Genomic DNA, 25,192 nt, shown 5'->3' with positions numbered 1-25,192 from the left:
CTCTCTATGAAGCGACTCGGAAGAAAAATGAGTTTGTGTGGGGTCCTGAGCAACGACAAGCCTTTGAGCAAATTAAACAAGAGATTGTGCATGTGGCAGCACTTGGACCAGTCCGAAGAGGACAGGACATTAAAAATGTGCTCTATACTGCAGCTGGAGATAATGGCCCTACATGGAGCCTCTGGCAGAAAGCACCAGGGGAAACTCGAGGCCGACCCCTGGGATTTTGGAGTCGGGGATACAGAGGATCTGAAGCCAACCGTACTCTGACTGAGAAAGAAATCTTGGCAGTGTATGAAGGAGTTAGAGCTGCTTCGGAAGTAATTGGTACTGAAGTACAGCTCCTCCTGGCACCCCGATTGCCAGTGTTGGGCCAGATGTTCGAAGGTAAAGTTCCCTCTACACATCATGCCAGCGATGCTACCTGGAGTAAGTGGGTTGCCTTCATCACACAGAGAGCTCGAACAGGAAATGCAAATCGTCCAGGAATTGTAGAAGTGATCACAAACTGGCCCGAAGGTGGAGATTTCACAATGCCACCAGAGGAGGTGGTAACACGTGCTGAGGAGGCCCCACCATATAATGAACTCTCAGATAATGAGAAACTGTTTTGTTCACTGATGGATCTTGTCATATTGTAGGAAAGCATCAAAGATGGAAAACTGCTGTATGGAGTCCTACACGACGAGTTGCAGAAGCTACTGAAGGAGAAGGTGAATCAAGTCAATTTGCAGAGGTAAAAGCTATCCAGTCGGCCCTAGACATTGCTGAACGAGAAAAGTGGCCAATGCTCTGTCTGATTCATGGATGGTGGCAAATGCTCTGTGGGGATGGTTAAAAGAGCGGGAGCAGAGCAACTGGCAGCGCAGAGGTAAACCCGTCTGGGCTGCTGAATCGTGGCAAAATATTGCCGACCGGCTAGAGAAACTAGTCGTGAAAGTACGCCACGCAGATGCTTACGTACCCACGAGTCGAGCCACTGAGGAACAATAAAGCAATCAGCGAGTGGACCAGGCTGCTAAGATTTTCCAGACAGATTTGGACCGGGGAACATAAAGGTGAACTATTTTTAGCTCGGTGGGCCCATGACACTTCAGGTCATCAAGGAAGAGATGCAACGTACAAATGAGCTCGTGACCGAGGGGTGGATTTAACCACGGACGCTATTGCACAGGTTATCCATGATTGTGAAACATGCACCGACATCAAGCATTCAGAAAAGCAAGCAAGGTCTGACCTTTTGTGACTAAGTTTCTAAAGAAAGTATCTGGTTTTGAGTAAACTTGTTGTTCTACCCAGTTGTTTTCATCTGGGAAAAAAAATAGTAAAAAAAAATCAGGAAAATGTTAAAACTCAAACTGTGGGACATGCTCTGGCCAGTGTAGAGCTGTAGCTTCTCCCTATTCCTGTGCTACTGCTGTGAGTGCCCTGTTGCATGTATCTATACATAGCATGTGCACCCATGTCATGGATTATAATAAGAAACATGACTGGTCAAGCATGCCTTCAACATTGGAAGGGACGACTGTGCCTCTGTAGAGGCTTGCATGATACCTTCACTTCAGCATATTCCTGAATCTTTCTGCTGTGTCTTAATTGTATAGAAATCTAACCCAAATGGTGTTGAAAGCACAGCTATGAATGCATTTCCTGTCACTGATTTCAGTAGGAGTAGGATGGTGGAACAGATCCAATGCTCAGACACCCAATGAGAAGGGAGAAGAAAACCATTTTGGAAAGCGTGGCAGAAATAGAGCTGGTTTAGTAGCAGATCAAATTATTCCAAGATAGTTTTATAAACATTTAGTCTAGATTATTTTTTTTTCATTGAGGGCGAGGGGGTATGAGAAGAAGAGGTAGAAGGAAATTTGAAATTTAGAGCAATAGTTTAATTAAAAACATTATTATAGAGAGCTAGTTACAACACATTTAAAATATATGCAAATGAGAATTTTTTCCTTTTGTTCTGATGAAAATAATGCTTTTCAGTTTTCTGTATTTCAGACAATGCTAACTGTGGTTGCTGTTTCCACTTAGCTCTCATTAGCTTGGATTTAATTGTCAGGTGGGCAGGACCTAAGAGATCAGGGACCATAAATGGCCATGCAGGAAGCTTTGTAGTTCAGAACTTTACATTGTGTTGTATGGGAACAAATCCTGCTACAGCCATAGATTCTTATTTTCATTGATAAAGTCAGCTAATTACAATGTTAACACACTGTAGAAGGGATGGTGTCTTTTTAGACAAAGTATTGTTGTTGTTATTATTAAAGAGCCTGCCCCATGCTTCTTTCTTAAATTTTCCTTTTCTGGGAAAGTTCTGAAGTGTGATTCTTTGCTTCTTTTCATAAGCACAATGCAATCTCACTTTCCAATAAATATACTTTTTTTTTTCTCCTTAGAAAAAAATACTCAAAAGAGCATTGCAATATTTGTTGGACAGTTCATGTCCTGCCCTGTGGTAGTGTCCATGGACTGGGGCTGTGGGGTTTTTTTGTTTGGTTTTAATACAAATAGCACCTGCTGATGCCCTTTGTTTATAAAGGTTTAAAAATATAAAGGAGTCTTTATTGTTTAAAGCTTCAATACTACTGGTTTGAATTGCTTCACTGTAAAGGCTTCTGCGTTTTTGAGAAGGCAAATGACCAAAGTCCTTTGATTGAACTGTGGAAGAACAAGGCATGGATACCTAGGTGGCCTGGGAAGACTTTCCACAGCTGACCACCTATTGCTCAGATAGCTATTAGAAAATAGACACAGGGCAGTCGGAGGCTAAGTTGCTCTTTTCAGTATGGATATCCATGGTGGTAACTTCCGTGGTGACGATAGTCATCTTGGTAACCTTCCTGGTATCCCTGGTGATAGCTATGGTAACCATACCCACCATACTCATCATCTGGGCACTGCATGCCGAGTGATTGCTGAATTGTCATTTCCTGTCGCCGAAGCTGCATGGAATCAATCAGATCATACACAATCGCCATAGACCACATTGGAGAAGGATACCAAGATTTGACATTTCCATCCTTTCCAACTAGAAGCATGGAGAAATATTCTGGGCTAATCTGGAAATAATTTCGAATGTCCTTCACCAAATTAGCCGGGATATCTTCTCGGTCGACAGTAGAGCTTCCTAGAAAGTGATCACATAAAACAACATTGGTATTTTGCTTAGGCAACGATGGCAGTTTGTAGGTAAGTGAGTTAGCAATGTGAGATAGGATAGAGCCCAATAGTTGGCAATGTAAGATTCTTGTCATCTACAAGTTCAGGATTTCTTGATTCTGAAATTAATCTGCTCCACTGTGAACTTAAGATGTATTTTTAATGGCTTTGTTAGGTTTAGAAAACTTGTCTTTATTCTCTAGGCTGAAGCTACTAAGAGTGTGGCACACCTTTTTGTCACCCAACACACATGCACTTCTTTGGCTTCTGTGCAGTTTGGGTCGCTGGCTCACATAATGCAGAAGGCATACATGAAAAGCAGTCATAGTAAAAGAAATCACGAGAATTGAAGTGTGACAGAATTGCAGGATGACTTTGCTGGGTCACTAGTGGTGGTATAGAGCCTCACTCTTGAACTGTCATGATATGCAAGATATGGGATGTGGTAGATGTCATGTCCGCTTTAAAATATATGTTCTGGCACAAATCTGGTGAACTTCATGAAGAGTGTGAACTCTGTGCTGGGTAAATGAGTAGAAAGTACAAGACAAATAAGATCAGTGGACCCCTACATATATATTTATGTATATGCACACATATACATAGTTGACTTGGCAACAGGACACTTAGAAAGTGGCATCCTGTCTTACAGACTTGTTGAGGTTCTCCAAAGGAGGTCAGCAAGCAGGTGGCTATGGGGGATCTGGCCAATACAGGCTATGTGGATTTCCAGAATGCTCAGAAAGGAACCTTGATAGCTTGATTGAAAGGCAGAAACAAGATGGGAGTGAATGATCAGTTCCTAGAGTTGGGGGGTTGTCTGTGCTGGGACTGGTGCCATTCAACATCTTTGTAAATGACACACATAAGGTATGAGAATGGAGGTGAGGAACTGTACTGGAGGTATGGAGATACTCAGAGTAGTAAGGGCAGCGAATGATTATGAAGCATTGCAGAAGACCATTGTAAGGCTGTATGACTGGTTAATAAAATGATGGAAGAAGTTCTCTTCAAATTGAAGTAAAATGATGCACATGGTGAAAGTTTTGCTAACTCCACATAAGAAATGGTGAAGTCTGATCATTACCACTTGGCATTGAGGTCTTAGGGCTATGAAAGAGAGTTTCATGAAAGGCTAGTTCAGTGTTCACTAATGGTCAAAAGCCAAAACAGATGTTATAAACCATGAAGAAAATAATAAAAACCAAAACAGAGTATAATTATGCCACTACGGAAACCTATTGTTTGTGTGCCTCTTGAAAACTGCATGCAATTCTGGTTCTCTCACCTCAAAAAAAAAAAAAATAATGGTAGAACTGGGAAAAAAAGTCAGAAAGGAAACAAGGTTTATCATAGGTATGGAATAAACTCTGTATGAGAAATGACCAGTAAAGTAAAGACTGCAGTCTGTGTAATAAATGGCTTGGAGGAGGTCAACAGGATTGTGAATGTCACTGCAGGGATGAATAGGGATTAAGTGTTTACCTTTTTTTCCCCCCACACCAAGAGTTAAGGGTTTTCGAATCTATAGGGGCCATGCTTGGGACAAAAAAAAAGGTACCTTGCAGATCTGTAGAGGTTCTCATAGGAGCACACATGCTAGAAGTTAATGTGAATTCAAAGGGAAATTAGACAAGTATATTGAAGAGATCTGTTGATCTTAACAAATAACAGCTATAACCAAGGTCAGAAAGTCCTTCAATGAAAAGTGGAGGCTGCAAAAGTGTTGATGGAAGAAGTATGACATCTGCTTCCTCTGTTCATATTCATTCTTTGGCATGGACTTACATCTATATGTGGTAGAAGGACTAAGATGCTATCATGTACAGAGCTGTAGGAATGGCAATGGCATAAATAAGCTCCTTCCCGTCTTTGTCTGTCCGCTGGTGGAGGCAGTCATTGGGATTAGGTAGTGGAGGAACCTGTAGCATTTGAAATGTACCCTAACAGTGAGATCTCCAAAGATCTACTTGAAGTAGCCTGCTGGGAGCAAGTGGAATACTTAAATAGGACTTGCTTATAAGAATGACAGAGAAAGACTTTTTACCAGGGCTCATAGAGACAGGACAGAGGGTAATGTTTTTAAACTGGAAGAGGGTAGATTTAGATTGGATATGAGAAAGAGGGTTTTTAGGATGAGGGTGGTGAGGCACTGGAACAGGTTGCCCAGGGAAGTTGTGGATGCCCCATCACTGGAAGTGTTCAAAGGCAGGTTGGATGGGGCTTTGAGCAACCTGATCCAATGAAAGATGTCCCTGCATGTGGCATTAAAAGGTCCTTTCCAACCCAAACTATTATATGAAGAGAATGAGGGACCCATATAAGAGAAGTTGCTGGGTCTATGTTCTATTAGCCCTGCAAACTCTTGAGCGTGTAAAAGGCATCGACATCCCTTTGTCTTTGACTGCAAGGCAGGCAGAGGAGTGTACTTGGGACTGTATATTTAGGTGGGAGATAAAGATGTGAGATGACTTCCAGATGATATTCAGACTTTTCTGTCCTGAAGAAGCAATGGAATGTTTACCACAGGAACACCAAGAAAACTTATGGTTTGCTTTGGTGTATTATTTCTTAAAAGAAACAAAGCAAAAGAGAAAAACAGTCATATCCATCCCTCTAAAGAAATTACAGCAAAGAAACACTCAGCACTAGGTAATGATCTTCATGCATAGTACTGAAGAAACTGGAAAAAGTCACTTACCGTTAATTGGATACAACTCTAAGACACCACCAATATCTTCTCCAAGTCCTAGCAATTTGAGGATAGTTATATGGCGCAGACCTGTGGAGGAAACGAAGCAGTTTTTTTCATCAGATGAGTTCTCTCTGTTCATTCTCAGGCAGATTTCAGGTTTTTTTGATGCACAGGTCTGTGCATGCTAAATTAGGGGCCAGTCTCAGCAGCACTCTGGGAAGAAGAGTTACTGATTTCTCTGGAGTCTGTGCCAGTCACATCACCTGTCCCAAACATGGGGATAAACTAATGTGTCAAATAAACGTGGTATCAGTTGCATAAAACCTCTTGCTATTGTCCCAAGGACAACAGCATTTGGTGTGGTTCCGTAGCATAAGGATACAAGCATCTAGCACACCAGTGAATTAGAGGCCATTAACCAAATTCAGAATGCCTCTGCACTGTTTCGTTCACTAGTAAAGCTCTTAATTGTCATACACAGCAACAAAATATTTCGAGGCAATATAACCTATCACAGTCAGACTCCAAATGATTGCAGAGAATGGCTTAGGACAGGCATTCACTCTTCTCATTTGTTCTGGGCAGAGGCTTGAACTGTCACCTCTGCTTTGAAGAAAGACCTTAGGGGCTGTAGAAGCTGCTTGTATACTGTGAGTCTGTATGATCTACAAAATCTTTGATCTAACTGTTTTTACAACTTGGAAGTAAGATACTTGGAAACATATCACTTAGTTAAAAAAAATCATTGAGGACAAATGCTTTAAGAACTCCCTGGATCTCCTTCAAGCTGTCCCTAACAAAGGGTGGGGAGAATTAGCTGTTTTGCTTACATTCCATTCTTCAGAAAGCATTTTACAGTGGTCCATGTCACAGCTTACTTTGGTAGTTACCAAATGAGATGGTGCTGAATGAAAGCCAGGTGATTATGAATAAACAGTGTAGCAGTGATACTATGCAGATCTCTAGGCATAACTGAAATGTATTGAAGTAGTGGCTTTTGAATGGGACCTGTTTTATTCTGTTGTAGGAGTCAAGTCTAGGCCCTATATAGTACTTGCATCGCTAGGAGCCCAAGTTAGAGTCAGTCTCTCAGGGCTTCATGATGGAAAGACAGAGGAGTGTTTCTGAGTTTTGCTCTTAATTGCCTCCCAGAGGGGCCCATCTCTCTCTGCTGACTATATAGCTGGACCTTAAGTATCTAGTTAGGTGGCTGGGAGGGTCCACATTGGGTTAAAGCTGCTTCCATTAATATTTTTACAGCTTTTGGCAATGAAGCAGGAAGAAAAAGAAAAAAACAGACCTGACGTCCATGCATCTCCTTGGTACCTGGTCCAGTTCTGAGCCGGGTGTAAGAGGATCTGCCCTTCCCAAAGCATTTTTTTATGTTGTTATTTTTTTAAAAATTTGATTTTATTTATGTTGTTAATTTATGCAGTAAGAAAAGGAAAATACTATTGATCTCCTGAAGTACAAGCCCAAAGAGAAGCTTTGGAGTGCTTTTCTGCCTCACACAAGTGATTCCAGGGAACTCTTTGTTTAGCTGTCTTAGCTGTCAGGGTAAGAATTTGTGCTGTGCTATCTGCTTAGTACAGTGTTTTCCATTTGTATTTGGAGTAGCTACAGCAAACTTTTCAGTTGTTGGACTCCTCAGACTGTCTAGGTTCAGACTTGAGCAAAGGAATCCATCACATCACCAGGAAGGATGTGGTTTTGGGGAGCAAGAGTATAATTTCTTTTGACTCACCAAAATTGCAGGCTTGTCCACTGAGAGCAGCAAGCTGCTGGGAATAAGCCCAGTCCTCATCGCTGGGAGCAGAGATCACCACCAGCCGCCTTCTCCATCGGAACCTGGAAAGAGAAGAGAGTGCAACAGGGCACGTTCATGACATATGGCTCAAGTCATCTCAGCATTTTTGTTCTCTGTAGGCTCAGATAGGTTATATCTCTCCCAACTTTTAGGCAACAGCTGGATGGGAGATCTTCCCAGTTCTATCCATCACTGGGAGAGGATAAAGCTTGTTTTGAATTTTACAACTTGTGAACTCTCAAAGAAACATCTGCAGTTTCGCTGCTACACCAAACAAACACTGCAAAGCTTATGATCTTTGCTCAAAGGCCCCTTCAGTAGTTACAACAATGCTGAGAAGTGTATATTCAAGGGAAAGAAAGATTCCTGTAGGATTCCTCACTAGACATTCAGCTTTTACGTCATTCACCACTCCTGGAACTGCACAGTTATTTTGCAGTCCAACGGCTGTCTGAGAATTAGGGTGTATCTTCATTTCAGACATAACTCATACTTCTGTGTAAATACTCACTGAGCTTTTTCTTCTCTACCACACTTGCTCAAAATACCTTTAACATGGCTTCAAAGCTGAGCTTGTTTGTATGTGTGTAGCTGTGTGAGCCTGTGGCTATATAAGGCATGCATGGGGCAATAAGATAAATCTTCGATATTTTTTCTTTAATAGAGAATGCCCCATCTAATCAAACTTTTGCACAAGGAGCACCTTCTGCTGTCCTCTCAAAGAAAGGCAATGCTATAAGGACACTTGAAACCTTTAAAAATTCTAACTATAGGGGGTTTTGATACTCTCCCAAACAACCCCTTTTTTGAATAAAGGTACTTCTCCATTAAACCTAAATAAATCAGTTTTAAAGGAATTTGCAAAGCTGCAGGGATATTTTTATAGCAGGAAATGATCTTTTAAATGGATGCAGATGTTACTCTGTTATAATAATAGCCTGCCTTTCTGCAGCACCATGTGAAGGTCTCAAAATAAAGGCTAATGTAATGGGTCAATTCTGTTCCACTTGAGAGGAGCAGAAAATAAGGTGATACTTGCTCAAAGTCACAGAAGAAGTTGCTGAAAGAACAGAGGACGATGATGTATTTGCCTTGTTGACTGACTGATACTGCATCTATTTTTAGAATTAAAAAAGTAAATCACTGAAAAGCAAAGCTCCCCAATTTTAATCTTGCTCAGGAGGAAGAGCAAAGAGACATAGGTGTGCTTATACAAGTATGTGAACAGGAATGAGAAGCATTGAGAAGTATTAAGAATCACATACGTGACATGAAGTAAAGGGGGCAAAAATTGTTTTGTTATTCTGAAAATGGGGAAAAAATAATCTTTCTGATATTTTGTATTGCAAAAGCACCTGGCTACATATAAACAGTGACCGACAATGTAAACATTGGATTATATTTTATCTAGGGCATAAATCAGGATGGTATCTTATCTGTGAGCAGCTTCAAAATACTCTAATTCCTTTCTGGTTTTTTGAATGTCTCCTTTGGAGATGCACAGAGCTGAAAAGGGTTGAAAGCCACTCAAGCTGTTTATACCCCTGCCCCAGGCAATCCCTATACCTAGTGTACTTGTCTGGGGCTACATCTTACTGAGAAATTAATTCAATTGGTCCTTTACAGCTGTTAGTTCACCATCACTAATGTACAGAATTATACCTTATTTCTGACATCAGGAGCCATAGGCCAGTACTCCTGTCCTGACAAATCTGCCAGACTCTTCCCTAGGTGCATCCTTTCTTCCTCTTCTACCTACTTCGCATTCTTGCTTCTGAGCCCAGATTGCAGCACAGCCAGAGTCTTGGTATTCCAGGGGGACTCCCCTCACCAAACTCAAGGATCTTCTCCTGATACATGTGGCTTTTAAGCTTTACTCAATCTGGCTCTGGTTCTCATGGTCTCCTTGCACACCAGCCAGGCTTGCTAAGAACAATATTTGCATTATTATAACTGACCTCCCCAATGAGCAACACCAGGGAGATTATGCCAGGACTCTTGTTCAGCTGGGAAGACAATCTCGGACAAAGCTGGAATTAATCTTGCTGGGAATCTGACCAGTTCATGTGGCTATTGAAGTCCACCCAATATTTAAAGCCTGATGCTTGTTTCACAAACAACAAATGCATTCTGTGCAGTGGCAGTTCTGTTTATAGATGCACCACTCTGCATTTTTCCTGCCTGTTTTTCTAATGTGTGTTTATTACAAGGGCTGTTTGCAAGCAAAGAAGGATTTGGGGCATGGCACTTTCCAGCATACAAGCTCTTTCTTGTGTTGGTCAGCTGTTTCCAAACTGTGGTTCTTCTTGGTGGTCTTGAGGATGAATCACTGAGACCTAAACAGGAGGTGGTGAGGTGGGTGGCGTGGATCTTGTTAAAGGTTCTCTTTCTGTTGAAGTGGCCATCGAATTTTAAATAGTTTATGAACCAACAGCCTACTCATTACCTGTTGCTCCTTTCCCCCTCAAGTCATAATCTATCATGTTGCCTTGGTTATTTTTATAGCCATCTGCCATTAACTGTATTCCCATGGATTCAGATAGTAGGTGAGGAGGATACATTAGTAACAGGTAAAGCCTAGAGTGACGGGGTAGACCTAATTTCATATAAATAATCCTGTAACAGAGAGGGCTATAGCACTACAACTCTTCTGTGGATCTGAGTTCCCACAGTCCAGACATGTTTATTGCCTGGAATTTAGGTCTTGCAGGTAGAGCAGTAATATAGCATATAGAAATTGCATAAACAAAACTGTCTTTCTGCAGAAGGTCTCTCAAACATTTGGCAAGAGACATCTGCAAGACCTTTAATAATATGTATGACTAATACTGGCAAAGACCAATTGTTATCTCTAGCAGGATAAGAAGGAAGTTAGAGAGAATTAATTACTGATTTGAACTACATGGAAGGGATTAGAATGGGATTAATGAGATTGTGATGGTTCATGACTGAAACACATAAACACTGTGCTTCATAGATTCAAAACACTGAGCTAGCATCTGTGAATTAATCCTTATTTGCTCTTCTAATGCAAATCTGTGTTATTATCTCCATGTTGTGATGGGGGTACTGAGGTACAGAAAGTTGGTGTCCAAAGAATGTGCAGTCAGTCAGGAAACACAACATGCATCCTGACTTCCAGTGCTCTGTATAGGACTGCACGCAGCTATGGCTACATCTCTGTATTTGCTTAAGACTGTAAATACTGAGAAATCTATATTAAATAATCACAGAAATAGCTGGATGGGTATTTTTCCAATAAGACAATAATTATAAGAACAAGCAGCAGATAAGAACAGAAGGTATTACCTGGATAAGAAGCTCTCAAGGGATTGCTTCTTATCTTCTTTGCAGACAATGCCCTCTTTTTTCTGTCTTTCCATGTCTTTAATTCGTGACTGGAAGGTGTCGACCAAATCAAACACGGACTTCATTGCTATGGGTACTTCATAGTATTGCTGTTTACAAAAAAGAACAGATGGATAAAAGTATGCATGTATTAGCAATCTTTCTGCAGGTATCACAGCACTGTAGGATATATAGAGATTCAAGTATTCCTGTTTACACATGGATAACAAGGCCTAAAGCAGATTAGAAACCATGGAAAATATTATAGGTTTCGCAGTCAGACTGCTCTTTGGAAGTGGCATATTTTCAGTATTTTCCCAATGTGATAAGGCCAGGCCACTGCAGGCAACAAATTGTCATTATATTCTTTTGTAAGGCCATTCAACTAGAGCATTGTCCTTATGCAATGTGTTGTCATCCTATTGAGTGGCCAAACTGTGTTTTAGAATGCCAGGCACTACATTAAAACCCCTGCTGCTGCGGGTGTCCCGTTCCTATGGTCTCAGCTCACCATCCCATCAGAAACCCACAATTCCCAAAATCCCCTAACTGCAGAAAATTAAGATAGCTACCTAATTCCTGAAAATTTATCCTACTGTCCCTTTCGCTTGTCCTCCAGCAATGACCAAAAGTCCTGCATCAGTCTCTTACATGCCTCACATGCCCTAAAATTTTTCCAATGCCTTGTATTTCAAAGATTCAAAACCCTCACCTTGACCTTCATGTCAGTGTCCGTCAGCACCATGAAGAAGTCATTGTAAGTCATCCCATACTCTTTCCTCAACTCACTGATGAGCTGCTGGTCCACAAGATCTTCATCCTCTATCACTTTCATGGGCTTTTCATTATCTTAATGTGAGACAAAGGAGAAATAAAAATAGTCATGGAATCTCACAACACTCTGTCTTTAATTTCACCTTGAAAGAAAGGGGAAAATTCATTTCCCAGAAGCCCTTTTTCTGCTGCATAGGCAAGATATTAAAAAGCATCAGGATGGCACTATGGCTTTTAACTGTCCAGTTTTCAGTCCCAGTATTTTTTTTAAATCAGTCTGTCATAAGGCACATTCAGTAGTCAACATTTCTACTTGCTTTTGAAAAATCTTGATTGCCTGCTTTTTCTTGGAAAGATCTTTTGGACTTTTTCAATATGCTTATACATGTATATGCCTGTACTAAGAATTTCACCAGCTGAAATGCAGCCACTTCTGGAATAGAAAATAGAAACTGTTCAACAATTTAGGACAGGAGCTGGAAAACACTATATCCAAATGAAACAGCATAGAGAATTTGAGTCAGTGAAATATAACTAGAACAACTTAAGGTTGGCCAGGACGCTAGAGTTAACCTTTCCAGTCTAAGGAAGTTATATGGCAAGTTTAGTGACAACAAGAAACCAGAAACTGTTTAATGTGTCTTGAATACTTCAGTCCTAGCTCTTCAGGTCTCTCTGTTACCCTGCTGTGGCACTCCTCCTCCATCTGCTTGCTGATGTTCATTTCCCATTCTAGTATCCTGACAGGAAAAACCTTGATTTTGAGAATGATTTGTACCTACTCTCTGCTCTACCCTAAGAAAATACTCAGATGTGCTTGAGGAGGAAAAAAGCCCTGAAGACAGAGATTTGAAGCATGTACAAGACAGCCTGTGGAGGTACTGAGGTTCCTTACTTCCCCTGGAACCAGGGTGTATTAGGACCAAGTCCTGAAAGCCTCCTTGTCGTCAGCTCAGCCTCAGCTGTAGCATCCAGCACAGCCCTATACAACTGCGACAATGCTGGAACAGCCCTCCATGTGCAACTGTGGGCCTGGAAAGGTAAAGACAGGCTGCTGCACACAAAGTAAAATGTTACCTGGACACCAAAGCGTTCTCTGCAAACATTACTTGCGCATATCCTATGACACCACTATGAATATAAACATTCATATCCTCACTTAGAAATCTCAGCCACAGCTTAAGTGACTCGCCTGAAGTCAGAGTCACAATAGCCTATCAAGAGCTAGAAGCCAGAGTTACAACTTTCCTGTCCCTGCTCCACTGTTACTCACCAGCAAATAAAGATGAGATTAATTGATCCAAATTGAGCACACAGCAACAGAAAAGATTTGAGTCATTATACAAAAAGGCATTTTAAATAATTTTCTAAATATCCAGAGGTTTTAAGGAACATACTGATCTGATTCAAATTTTGAAGTAGGTCCAATCTGTGTAATAGACTGAATAAAACTTCTGAGTTAAAACTTTGGGAAAATGTCTGAATCATAACCTGACCTTCAGGTTTCACATCTTGGACCCACTTCTTACAGAAAAATAACAAACCATATATATTATATATACTAATCAAGCTAAAGACATAATTTATATGGTTTTGCATGGTTATATGTACCTCAGTTGAAAGATTTGTAAAGAATTATAAGCAATGTTATGGATTCTCTATTGGATGGGTTGCTGGATGGGCTAATTGGTTATTTGCTTTGTAAAACGTCTGTAAATCATGCATCAATGCTTGATTTAGTGTTACTAATGGCAAACATGACCATTTAAACATAGACCAAAAAATTCATACTTACGTCTGCAAACAATTCCCTACAAAAGCATAGACTATCTCATTGGCCTATATGGAGGTAGAATAATGCAAAAGGTGTTAGTGTGAAATGTGATGGAAAACAGCTGTATGGTGCAGTACCTTAGACCAACTGACCCATGGCATTCTTCTGCTTTAAAGACTGTAGATATCAACATTAAGATAGCATTTTATACTTTCATTGTTCTTTCAAAACTCGCAACTTAGAGAAGAAAATTAGATGACAAGAGTGATACAGAAAAATGTTTCAGGGGGAAAAAAATTAATGCCACAAAGGCTGGCCTGCCTTTCAAACTTAGAAGTGATTTTGTTGTGGTTTCAGCAGAATTTACCAAAACCAGACTGACAGATGGCCCTTCCCCCCGCCCCTCCCCAAAAAGAGAGGAGAGGAAGAGATAAGGAGATTTAGAAGTTTAGAATGAACTAAACTACTTTAATGAAGACAATATTAAAATCAAAAAGAAGAAAATAATGGAATAGATACAATATATACAAAACTGTATCAGGCTCCCAGGATGACAGTCACGTCACCGGCAGGCACTGGGGAAGTCCCAGACTGGACTCAACTCTGGAGTCAGGAACACACAGATCGCGATCAAAGGCAGATGAACAGACAGAGTCCTCTTCAGATGTCGGCCATCGAAGAAAGAGAGCTGACCCTTTGATCCCTCAGCTTTTATACTGAGCATGGGGCAGATGGGATGGAATACCCCATCTCAGCTGGTCAGGTTTGGGTCACCTGTCCTGTCGACTCCTCCCCAATGATGTGACCCCTCTACATTTTTCCATTTCCAACCCTCCACTGGGGCAAATAATAATAAATTTACCTGACCTTGGTTGTTATAGCAATAAGTATAAGGAAGGGCCTCCCTGCATACCATTCCCTGGCACGGAGCACAAGCATTGGTCTTATCATTCTGAGAACGAGCAGTTTTCTCCACAATATGCTGTTAATTTCAGAGAGTTAGAGGAGGCCTAGCTAAGATGTAAAATTACAGAACAGAAAATTGGTTCTGTTTTACTTCAAACTGGGACAGATTTCCAGGGAGAAAAAAAAGAAGTTAATCTAATCACCTCTTTCCAATTCACCACTTGTCCCTGACCTCCACCGCATACAGGACACCTGGGATCAGCATGAAGAACGGGAGTTGAGATTGCCTGCTGCTACCTGCAAAATACTCTGTTCACTCTTTTTAGAAAGGTCACTAAAAGACTGTGGAAACTTTTCTCCATACATCTTTAGCAGCTAGACAGGAGGATGAGTTATTAAAAATAATTCAAATGAGGTTGCAAAGTTCAGCAGTTTGTTGTAGCACTACAGTCGCCTAATAGATTAGGTATTGGCTTTGATTGTAAGGTAGGTAGCCTGGGGCTGGTGTTTAGTTGACTAAAGCCCTGTTCCCATGAGGTGGGGAAAAGAGACCACATGGATGACTCAGGGTGCAGAGAAGACCTCTGCAGTGACACTTGGCCTTTGTATCATTCAAGTGGGAAACTGGGAAACGCTCTTTGGTTTCAGTGAGGGCTGATCTTGGCCAAACAGTGTTAATGAGCTCTCTTTCATTCACTACTTCTAAATGTGTTTGAAATTTCAAGTGACAAGTCTTTTCTGTGGACTTTTCTGTTGGTGTCATTTGCATCTCAGCCCCAAGATGCAGCACTACAAGTACACCTCATCATGCTGGGCTTCTCACTACAGCATAAATACTGTGACCAAAATGTTTCTTAGGCGCTTTTGCTGCTTCTGATGCTGACAGAGGGTGAGACATGCAGAGGCCGTGCAAGCAGGAATGGTAGAAGAGAAAGACATAGAAAGATATTTGTATTATTTAAACTTTTTAAAAAGCTCAGGATTTTGTGTTTTGGGTAAAAATGTAAGGTGAACTTCATGTCAGGTTTAACTTACACCCTTTTAAGTCTTGTGTTTTTCTTCAACAAGTTAATTCCTCCTGTGAGAATTCAGCTATTATATACGCTTGTGTGGTTTGGGGAAAGTTTGGGTATAGGTTAAGTTTGGAACAGGCTGAAAGAGTATGGTCTATGTTAGAATGAATGTCTGTTTATTAGCCAGACTGGAGCTAAATATAATCCTAAACAGTCCACTGACAGGCAGATGGGTCTAGGTACACAAAAAGTGACCTTGAGTAACCTTGGCCTGATGTGGAAAATCCTGTACTGCTCCAGATTTGTCAAGGAAGTGCACAAATGGACAGTCTGGCAGGATTCGTGACTCACTGTCATTCAGGGATACAAAGCTCCCAGTTCCCCACTAGGTCCTCTCCCTCTGAGTGTAGTAGAGGCATGGCTGGAAGCCAGACATAAATCTGTGATCTTCTGGCCTGTTGTATGCCAGACCTGAAATACCCTGGAGCTGGTGTGGGCCTGAGTTTTCTGTTCCATCACACATCTCTTCCCAAGGTCTGGTAGAACCAGATGAACATCCAGAGGAAAGATGTGGCAGACTTATAAGCAAAACTAACAGCTTTTTATACTATTTCTTTGCCTTTGTCCAGCAAAGCATTCACAGTGGTGTTAACCTTTAGCTGCAGACAGCAATGAGATTATTCATATGATTCAAGAGACACCTAAACTTAAGTGCTTTGCTGGACTGGGACCTGAAGTCTTTGTCCAAACCCTGCTGTAATGAAAGGAAAGATTCTCACTGGCATTGGTGAGTGCTTCCCCAGGACCTGAACACTGACACCAGTTGTTTCAAAGCTGCCTAAGAGAGATGGATGCCCAGTGTCACCCATCTATATGGGAACTCTGTATGTGAAGAAGGTGATACTAATTATGGCTTAATGAGCTACTTTTCAAGTCCTTCATAGTCTGATTTATAGTGCCTCCAAAATCTCTGGCTTCAGTGAGATGAACCTCTTTATAATAGCCAGCAATAAGCAGTCACACTGGTGGGTATCTTGCTTTATGGGTAAAGAGAGATGACAGGACTTCAAATGGTAAACCTTTAAATATCAGGTAGGCTGGTGCAAATTTGTAAGGTTGGCCATACCTAGACGCTATGGTTGAAATACTCTAATATCTGTCCATGAGTACAGAGGGGAAAATGCACCTGGATCTCCCCTAACTGTGGAGGAGAATACTCACTTTGTGAACATAGTGAAATCAGCTCTTAAGCCTGGAAAAGCTGATCCTGGGAAGGAAATGAACTTGCAGCAAGGGGTCTAACTAGCACGCTTCTCTCTGTCCTGGATTTTGCCAGTGCATGCCTCTGAAAAATGAAGCTTTTTCCATGACCTCGTGAGGAGTGCAAAGGCATGAGAAAATGTTACGTGGCAGAGTGGGGAGATAACAATACTGAACTTCAAAATAGGATTAACTTGGGCCAAGTTTTGACTATGATCTCAAACAGTTCCCTTCACCATTCCTGGCCCCCACTTTCCTCTCCTTCACGACAACAGTCCAGTTTCTTTAAGCAGTGTTTAAATTGTGCTAGCCAATATCTAGCCACCTATGGCTGATGTCCTGCAAAATCCAAGGTGGGGAGGGCATTGTATTAGGGCAGCCATTTAGTTAGACAGCGAGGTTAGTATTCAAGATATTGGTAGAGCTGAGCCTAATTTTCTCTTTCTGTTCCATGCCCTCATCACATTTTTCTGCCTTTTCACTGTTTCATTGTTTTACTGGATTTAAGAATTCCCACAAAGAAAGCTGAAGGTGCTCAAGTTACAGCCCTGGAAGCCTAAATGTGGAAAATACCAGAGACACTTATGTAAATACAAAAGGGGTGCAGCTGGCATGGAAGGAAGAGGAATGGGTTCGAAATTGCAACTGGACCACAACAAATGATCTTGCTTAGATTTTGACCCAAGCTGGGGAGATTTCTCCCTTTGCTGCCTGTATTGTGCCCACGAGACAGAAATAAATGATTTAAAAAAAAAGAACCTAGCTGGAAGTGGTCAATTTTCATGCTGCTGTTGTTCATGGTGCCAAAAATTGTAATGACTGAGATCTTCCTCGTTGCCATCTTGCAGAAGCTTTCCAGATATTCGTCTCGCTGCTGTACATACATGGTGTTGTCCGCCTTGGGGGTCGTGATCAGCTGGTTGGTGGCAAAGACAAAAGAGCTTGTTTAGTATAAGGAAGGTAGCAGATGAGTATTTTACTGAAGGAGAACTAGTCACTCTCTGCAAACTGGGACTTCTTTTCTGTAGAGCTGTTGACAGCTCTGTAGCATCATCTTATTTATTTGTTTTGGACTGTATATTTAGGCCCAGGCCTGACCCAAAGGTGTTCAACCAGCCGCAGGAAAACCTTAGGAAACATGGCCAGCTAGTGGCACCAGCTCCTCCACCACCCCTCCACAGTGCTGACAGAAGAAATGGCACTGGATTTTACAGAAAACCATGTACCCTCCTATTATCTCTTGCCCTGCCAGTCCTGCCAGGTCTCCCTCACAGCCTTCAGTGGTGTCATGAATCTAGGATTCCCCCTAATCACTCACAGTGGGAGCACTGGGAACATGGCAGCCACTCTGGCCTCACCCCATGGTCTAGGCAGAGCCCCCGGTGTCTGACTTTTAAGGACTGAGTACAACTAGGGCTACGTGAATACTTATGTAACTGATGGCCATATAAGAAGTCTTGCTAAGGTTGCTGCAACCTCATCTGAAAACTGCTGATTTAGCTTTTGTTTGTTCTAAGCCGCTTTGATGTCTTTTGGGACTTATATTTGCTGAGAGGGCACGGTTAGAGGAGGAGGAGGAACAATTACAACAACAAAAGCATAAAAATCTCTACAGCTTATAGTACTTATTTCAAGGCCTCCTAACAATTGCAAAGATTTAGCTTTTAAAAAGTTTAAAGCACACAACTCAGATCCTTCATCAGTGACTGAGATGCAAATGTCCCAGGGAAGGTGTGTGTGTAACAACATGCAGTGGTCCTGTGCAGCCATTTCCAGCAGAAGGTGGAGAGGACTGCTGCAGCTCTACCAATGTAATCAAGCACCTGCCACCGATCCCCCAAAACAAAAGGAGTTGGAAACTGGATGCAGATTTTATGGTTTAAAGTCATAAATAATCACCAGAGTCCTTCAATTGCAAACTTATGCTTTAGTCAGTAACAGGTGCAATCATCTTCTAGCTGCCTTCTTAACTTTGTAGGGCCTGGAGGCTAATTTTTATTATATACTCCTTATAAATCCAGTTCATCAATGTACTGAAATGTAAGAGGCATTTCTGGGCTTATAAGATTTGTGTCTCATTTCTGCAAAGGCCCCCTGGCACGACTACAGCATTGGGACACGCAGGTGAATGAGAATCAGACACAAAGAGGATTTGATTTCTGGACCACAACATGTAACATGCTTTTAAATTGCATGGAAATGCTTCAAATGAAAAAAGGATCATGAAAAGGATTTGAGGACTGAGATCAAAACCAGATCATTGATTTGTATTGTCCTCCTAGTTTCGGAGGCTCTAAACAGGAATGCGCAGTCAAGTCTGAATTTCATCTACTTGATTAAACCTTGTAGAACAAAGCAGGGATCATTTCAGAGGCAAAGCAAACTTCAGATCAAGGGTTTGTGCTAGGACTGGTTTGACCCAGGCAGTACACTGTATGTATTTTGCATGCACATGTATGTACGTGCATGTGCATATACATGCATGTGGGTATAAATGGAGTTATATAAACGGTCAGTCTGCATTTCATCACCACAGAGAAATAAACAAAAAACCCAAACTCACCGAGCCAAGACTTCTCAACATTAGTAAGACTGCAGTAAAAGCCCCACTATAGAGAGGTGGGGCTGCAGGACTCAAAACCCACACATTTTCTCAGTTTCTACAGCTGTGTCCTGTAGTTGTCATTAATCGAACTTAATCCAGAATGGCTTTCAAAATCCTGGATGTTTGAGATTCACACTGAAATCTGCTATCCAAAATCTTTAATGATGTGTAGGACTTAAAAACCCACATCTCTCTTAAAAGACTTCTGGGAGAGGACTGAAACAATGTCCCTGGGAGCCAGTCTATTAAAGCTGCTGAAAGACAAAAGTATAGCAAAACAATGGGGAATAACTCAGGTAAAGCCACTTCTGCAGCAGTGTGGGCAAATTCTCTAGAGAGGGAGTTTGAAGACTTATGAACGGCTGAGCTTATCTAGCTGGAAGGACTGACCCTAAGGTCAGTCCTCCCCAGCGGAGGGTCACAAAGATGATCAGAAGGATGGAGCACCTCCCCTATGAAGACAGGCTGAGAGAGCTGGGGTTGTTCAGCCTGGAGAAGAGAAGGCTCCTGGGAGACCTCATAGCAGCCTTCCAATATCTGAAGGGAGCCTACAGGAGAGCCAGAGAGGGACTCTTTGTCAGGAAATGTAGTGACAGGACAAGGGGTAATGGTTTTAAATTGGAAGAGGGGAGATTTAGATTAGATATTAGGAGGAAATTCTTTACTGTGAAGGTGGTGAAGCACTGGAACAGGTTGCCCAGGGAAGTTGTGGATGCCCCATCCCTGGAAGAGTTTAAGGCCAGGCTGGATGCGGCTTTGAGCAACCTGCTCTAGAGGAGGTGTCCCTGCCCATGGCAGGGGGGTTGGAATTTGATGATCTTTAAGGTCCCTTCCAACTCTAACCATTCTATGATTCTGTGATTCTAAGGGAGCTGAAGAGTTGGATAGGAAGGGATGCAAATAGGCATGTGTGTGGATTCAAAGCAGCTTGAGAAGTTTGTTTTCCACACGTGCCCTGCGTGGCAAAGAGACAAAGTTCAATCACTGCTTCTACGGATGACCAAATCAAACCTCTTCTCCAAGAAACTTCAGAACAAGCAGGCTGAAGATGGCATTAGATACTGGAAAAGTGAAGTGCAGCATGGCATAACCATTTGTCTTCAGTGAGTTTTGGCCTGACAGCCTGAGATTGTGCAACTCTTTTCTTGGAGATGCAGCTGATAGGTGGCCTAGTATCAGAAGGTTCAAATTTCAGACCAGCCTTTAAGTTGCTGGGACTGTGTTGGTGTCATGAATTAGCAGTCTGACATCTGTGAGCTCTGCTTTTGGCTCTTTTTTCAAATTTGTTTTTATTTGTCCTGATACTGCACATATTTTGAAACCCTCAACGTTGAGATACACGACCAAGTTTCAAAGATCCCAAACTTCCGTGCATTTTCTCTCTCTGAACTTTTGATTTGGTTAACTGTTAGTTAACAAGTAAGTAATAGACATTTTTTTGCAAAATTCAATCAAGTTCAAAATTTTCAACTATATGTCTTTTCTCCATTTCCATCATGTTCTGGAATGCAAGTCTGCTAGCTCTGCACAGCCCCTACAGCTGGAAGAACAAGCAGGGAGAGAAGAAAGCTAGCTTCTGCTCAGGTCCGTGAATCACTAGCAGAATGATTATTAAATAATTCCAATGGTTGAAAACTTAGTTTGGCATCTTAGCTATTGGTATTGGAAAGTCAAAGGTATGTTTGTGACACCGACTATTGGACAATAACTGTGAAACAGGCCAGCTTCCAGTGGAATAATTGCAAGAAACCAGCTCCCACAATAATATTTTTAAAGAACTGTTTTTCAAAGTGTACCTTGCAGAGTATGTGCCATCTGCCAGAAAAAACATTTGTACTACAGCTAAAACTGTTTCCTGTCCCAGGTGAAGTGTTTTTTCAGATAAGTAGTTGGAAAAACATACAACACTATTAAACCCTGGGACAAGTAACTCCAGACCATGCTGAGTTTCTCAGACTTGAAAACTTACCACAGTGTTATAGTTTAATAAAAACAGCAGGGGAAAAACCCAAAACAAAATAAAGTTTGCACGGGATCTCTGAAGACGTCTAGGAGATTTGAATGCCAAATTCCCATCAGAAAGAATAGCAAATGTAACAATCCCACCTCAGGGCATCTGATCATACGCCTTTGTGCATATCCTCAGTCAGACATGCAGTAGTACTGCCAAGCCACCTGGCTTGCTTCCAGTTTTAGGACACCAGCACCAATATAAAACAGGTGTGCCAGCTGGCAGGACATACTGAGCATCGAAATGTGGTAACATTTCCAAGTACCCCAAAGTGATGAAGAGCTGTAATCCACACTGGAACTTCATTTTATTGATCATATCTATACAGATCATGGCACCTACCTATCCACAGAAACAAAATAATCTGATGGCTGTATGGTGGTGCATGGAAGGGACTGGGAAGAGGTTTAAGCCTAATTCCTGGCTGACTGATGTTCGTACTACATGTAAGATTTCCAGCATGAGGCTGTGAATCCTTCCCTGTTGGAAATGATTGTTTGGGTCTAGAAATTTTACCTCTTAAACAAAAGCACCAACAAAGAATAACGCAAAACAACTATAAACTTTCTGTTCTACATGTTCCAACTAGGAGGGAGATTGGACTTAATATATTAAAAAAGATTCAGATGAACGAGTTACTTACAATGAGCCGCCTTTTGCCTTCAAAATATTCCAGGAGGTCAGTCACTGACTTCCTGGGAGGCTGTGGGAAAGGCTTCTTGTTGGGCTTGGGGAAATCCTCATTCTCAGTCCTGCTCCCCTTCTTGTTCTTCTTGCTACGATCTTTGTCCTGCTTGCTCTTTTTGTCAGCTTTGTCCTTCTTGGACTGCTTCTCACTCTTCTGAAGCTTGTCAGGTCTGTCCTTCTTCTTCTTCTTCTCAGGTTTATCCATTCGCTCATGCTTCTTTGATTCTTTTCCTTTCTTTGGGGGAATATTTCCTGCTGCAATCTCTTCCTCTAAATGGGAACTAGCAGGCTTGCTCGGGTCATATTTATCTTCATATTCATTGCTCAGTAACTTTTCTTGGGCCTTCTTTTTTGGTGGTTTAGTCTTAGTTGGTTTGTGTTGCCCTGGTGTGACATTCAGGTCCCTGTGGTTATACTCTTTCCTATCTGTTCGGTTATCTTTAAATCTACCCACATTTGCCTTTGTATAGTGCACTGAGGGAGCTGTTGGGACTTCTGTGAAACTGTCATAGCGGGCAGCTTTGCTTGGTTTCCGTGTGGCCACTGGGTGTTTCTCTGAGTGGCCGCGCTGCCGGTCCCTGCGGTTTCCCTTCCACCCAGGAGAGTAGAAATCCTCAGAGGCTGTGACTCGTGGCGTGGTGACATCGGGGGCTACTGGCAGCCTGTGGTACTCTGTGGTGGAATGTGACTTTGTGGTCCAAGTCCTCTGCGTGGTGGGGAGGGGTGTAGTTGTTGTCGTAGACCGGCTTGCTGTTGTCACTGCGCGGGTGGTGGCACGGGTAGTTGTGGTGGTGGGAGGGAGGGTAGTGGTCCTTACTGTAGGCAGAGGAGTGGCCACCGTGGTTGTCATTGGTTTCCTCACTGTTTTGGTCCTTGTTGGCTGATTATTGTTCCTCCTTGGCTCCTCCTTCCTTGCTGACACCTGGACATGTCCACCACCAGGGGTAGGCTGGGTGCTGCCCCCGTTATTGCCTTCCTCAACCACTTGTCCCTCCACACCAGCTGCTTTGCAAGTCTGGATGAAGCCCTTCTGCCTCATTTTCTCAATTTTTCTGATTGGGCTTTGATCAATAACTTCATACATGGCCTCTAGCCTGACTGGATAAGGATACCTTTCCTCCACCTGCAGAGTTTTCTTCAACAGCACCATGCCAAATTTCCCCTTCTCTAGTTTCAGAAAGCTCATGAGCTTAGGTATCAGGGCAGGATCTAGTGGCTGCTCCAGGATTTTTCCTTCGTTGGTTATCCTTCTGACTTTTCCCCCTTCTTCCCCTTCTTCATGGAACAGCACAATCTGCTGGATGTGCCTCTCAGCCAGTTCGCAGTAAACGTCGTTTTTCAGCAGGCTCATCATGAGCCGGTAGTAGCCTTCAGAGGCATGGGGGGCAGAAATGACCCACACCCGATTTTTCCCAGCAAAGCTGGCCAGGACATTGGGAGAGCTTGGCCCAGAAGGGAAACGTACCACTCGTGACTGTGAGGCAGAGGATATCCCTTCGTCCTTAATCATCTCAGACTTGGAGTATTTGGCTGCAGCTGAGAGTCTCTGTACCCGTCTCATTCTGGTCCCCATGCCCCTGGCCTGGGAACGTGCTTCCCCATGCAGGAGACTGGCAGGTGCCTTTGGAAGTGCTGAAGAATCCCTCTTGGTGACGGGGTGTTGGGGATTCGAATTCCTCAGGGATGCTCCAGACCTTCTGAGGAGGTTGCTTGGAGCCCTGTAAGCCAGGGGCACTTTCCGAACACCGTGGCTCCCTCTCTCAGCTAGCTTCCCCGTCTTTTCAGAGCCGCACACTAGCCATGCTGCCCACAGCAGGGCTAAGCTGAGAGCTGGCCTCCAGTTCATTGTGCAATCCGCTGGAGGGGAGGAGGAGAAAGAGAAAAAGTTAGATGTTAACAGTATGATGATATCTTGCGCAAGCGATAAAAAAAGGAAAGCACAGGCTGGCTGGCTTTTGTGATTTAAAAAAGCGCTGATTACACCTCAGTCCTGCACTGGTGGCTTTGTACAGTTTACAGTTATTTTTGGAAAAGCACAAAATGGATCATTTTATGCAAAAATGAGATCATCTGTCTGTAACATGACTCTGTCCAAAAGGACACTGATCTGCATCCTTCTCTGTCTCTCTCTCTCACACTTTCACTTACACACATGCAAACATGCACAGGGAGAGGGTTCGGTAAGCAGAGCAGAAAGCCAAGAACTTGACTTGAGACTTACACTCTCAGGGAAGTTCCCCTTCCAGCGACAAGGTTTCGCGTCTTTTTCCTTTAAAAGGAGATCAATGCCATACAGCTTTGCTGCTGCCCTGTGGTTTATCTTTATGCAGCCCAACAGGTCCCAGAGCCTGTCTGTCTCCCCGTGTCTCTTTCAGCTTGCTTTCTTCTTCACCTTCTTGACAAGCGGGATGAGGTTAGCGGAAATTTCCTTTGGGATCTCTGCTTCTCCATTTACCTGCAGGTCTGGCTTTTTGCTCTACCAGTTACCCTCACAGGCAGGGATTTCATTTAAGAAAAGGGAGATCCCAGCTGCTCCGAGTCTCTCTCCTTTAAACTTCCCAAGCCTCCTTCCCACTCCTTGCTTCCTTGGTCCCGTTTAGCTCCTTTGTTTCCAGAGAGTAAAGCACCAGCATTAATATATTTTCCGGGCTGACGAAAAACACAGGAATGTGATGCTGAAAAAAAAAAAAAAAAAAAAAAAAAAGAGGACGCTTCCCTTTCCCCTTTCTCCACACTTCGACAAAAGCAAACTGTAAAAGGCTTGTCTTTTCTTCTCTTTCCCTTCTTGGCTGGCCGTGGTCCCAGAAATGTCAGGGTAACCCCAGCCCTGCTCCCAACCAGCCTCAGACAACGGTGGCCACTGGAAATGGGGGAAACTTCACTCAGGATTTAACAGCTCAGCAGAACCCGCCTCCTCCCCACTCCGACACAGGGAGGGAGGAGGAGGAGGAAGGCTCTGGGGGCTGAAACACTGCACAGCATCACAGAGCACTTCAGAGAGGGTGCCTCCAGCTTTAACTCTTTCCTCCACACGTCCCAGCTCCCTGGCGTTCCACAACCTCGGCTTCTCTTTCCTCCCATTAAACTGACACAGTCTGCATAAAAAACAGTCCTGTGAGAAGTGCATTTCCCCATCAGTGTCAATAA

The 25,192-nt window shown here is 42.6% G+C and overlaps 1 protein-coding gene across 1 annotated transcript; it reads right to left on the bottom strand.

Moving 5' to 3' along the window:
- Positions 1 to 1,870: 1,870 nt before the first annotated feature.
- Positions 1,871 to 24,673, bottom strand: CCDC80 (coiled-coil domain containing 80). Its single transcript, XM_074144696.1, has 8 exons — positions 24,267 to 24,673; positions 22,002 to 23,902; positions 17,502 to 17,658; positions 11,728 to 11,864; positions 10,977 to 11,125; positions 7,605 to 7,708; positions 5,867 to 5,947; positions 1,871 to 3,133 (listed from the first exon to the last, which is right to left on the bottom strand). The coding sequence occupies exons 2-8, from the start codon at positions 23,889 to 23,891 to the stop codon at positions 2,787 to 2,789; spliced, it is 2,865 nt and encodes a 954-aa protein (XP_074000797.1). The 5' UTR covers positions 23,892 to 23,902; positions 24,267 to 24,673; the 3' UTR covers positions 1,871 to 2,786.
- Between the last annotated feature and the right edge of the window lie 519 nt (positions 24,674 to 25,192).

Source organism: Numenius arquata, chromosome 1, assembly GCF_964106895.1.
Source record: "Numenius arquata chromosome 1, bNumArq3.hap1.1, whole genome shotgun sequence".
NCBI classification, from domain to species: Eukaryota; Metazoa; Chordata; class Aves; order Charadriiformes; family Scolopacidae; genus Numenius; species Numenius arquata.
This window is presented reverse-complemented; position numbering and strand designations above follow the sequence as displayed.

Coding starts and splice junctions, on each gene's coding strand:
- CCDC80 (XM_074144696.1), bottom strand. CDS start 23,891: ATGAACTGGAGGCCAGCTCTCAGCTTAGCCCTGCTGTGGGCAGCATGG. Junction 17,659..22,001: donor AAGGCAAAAGGCGGCTCATT/GTAAGTAACTCG, acceptor GCCACCAACCAG/CTGATCACGACCCCCAAGGC. Junction 11,126..11,727: donor ACACTGACATGAAGGTCAAG/GTGAGGGTTTTG, acceptor TTTTGTAAACAG/CAATACTATGAAGTACCCAT.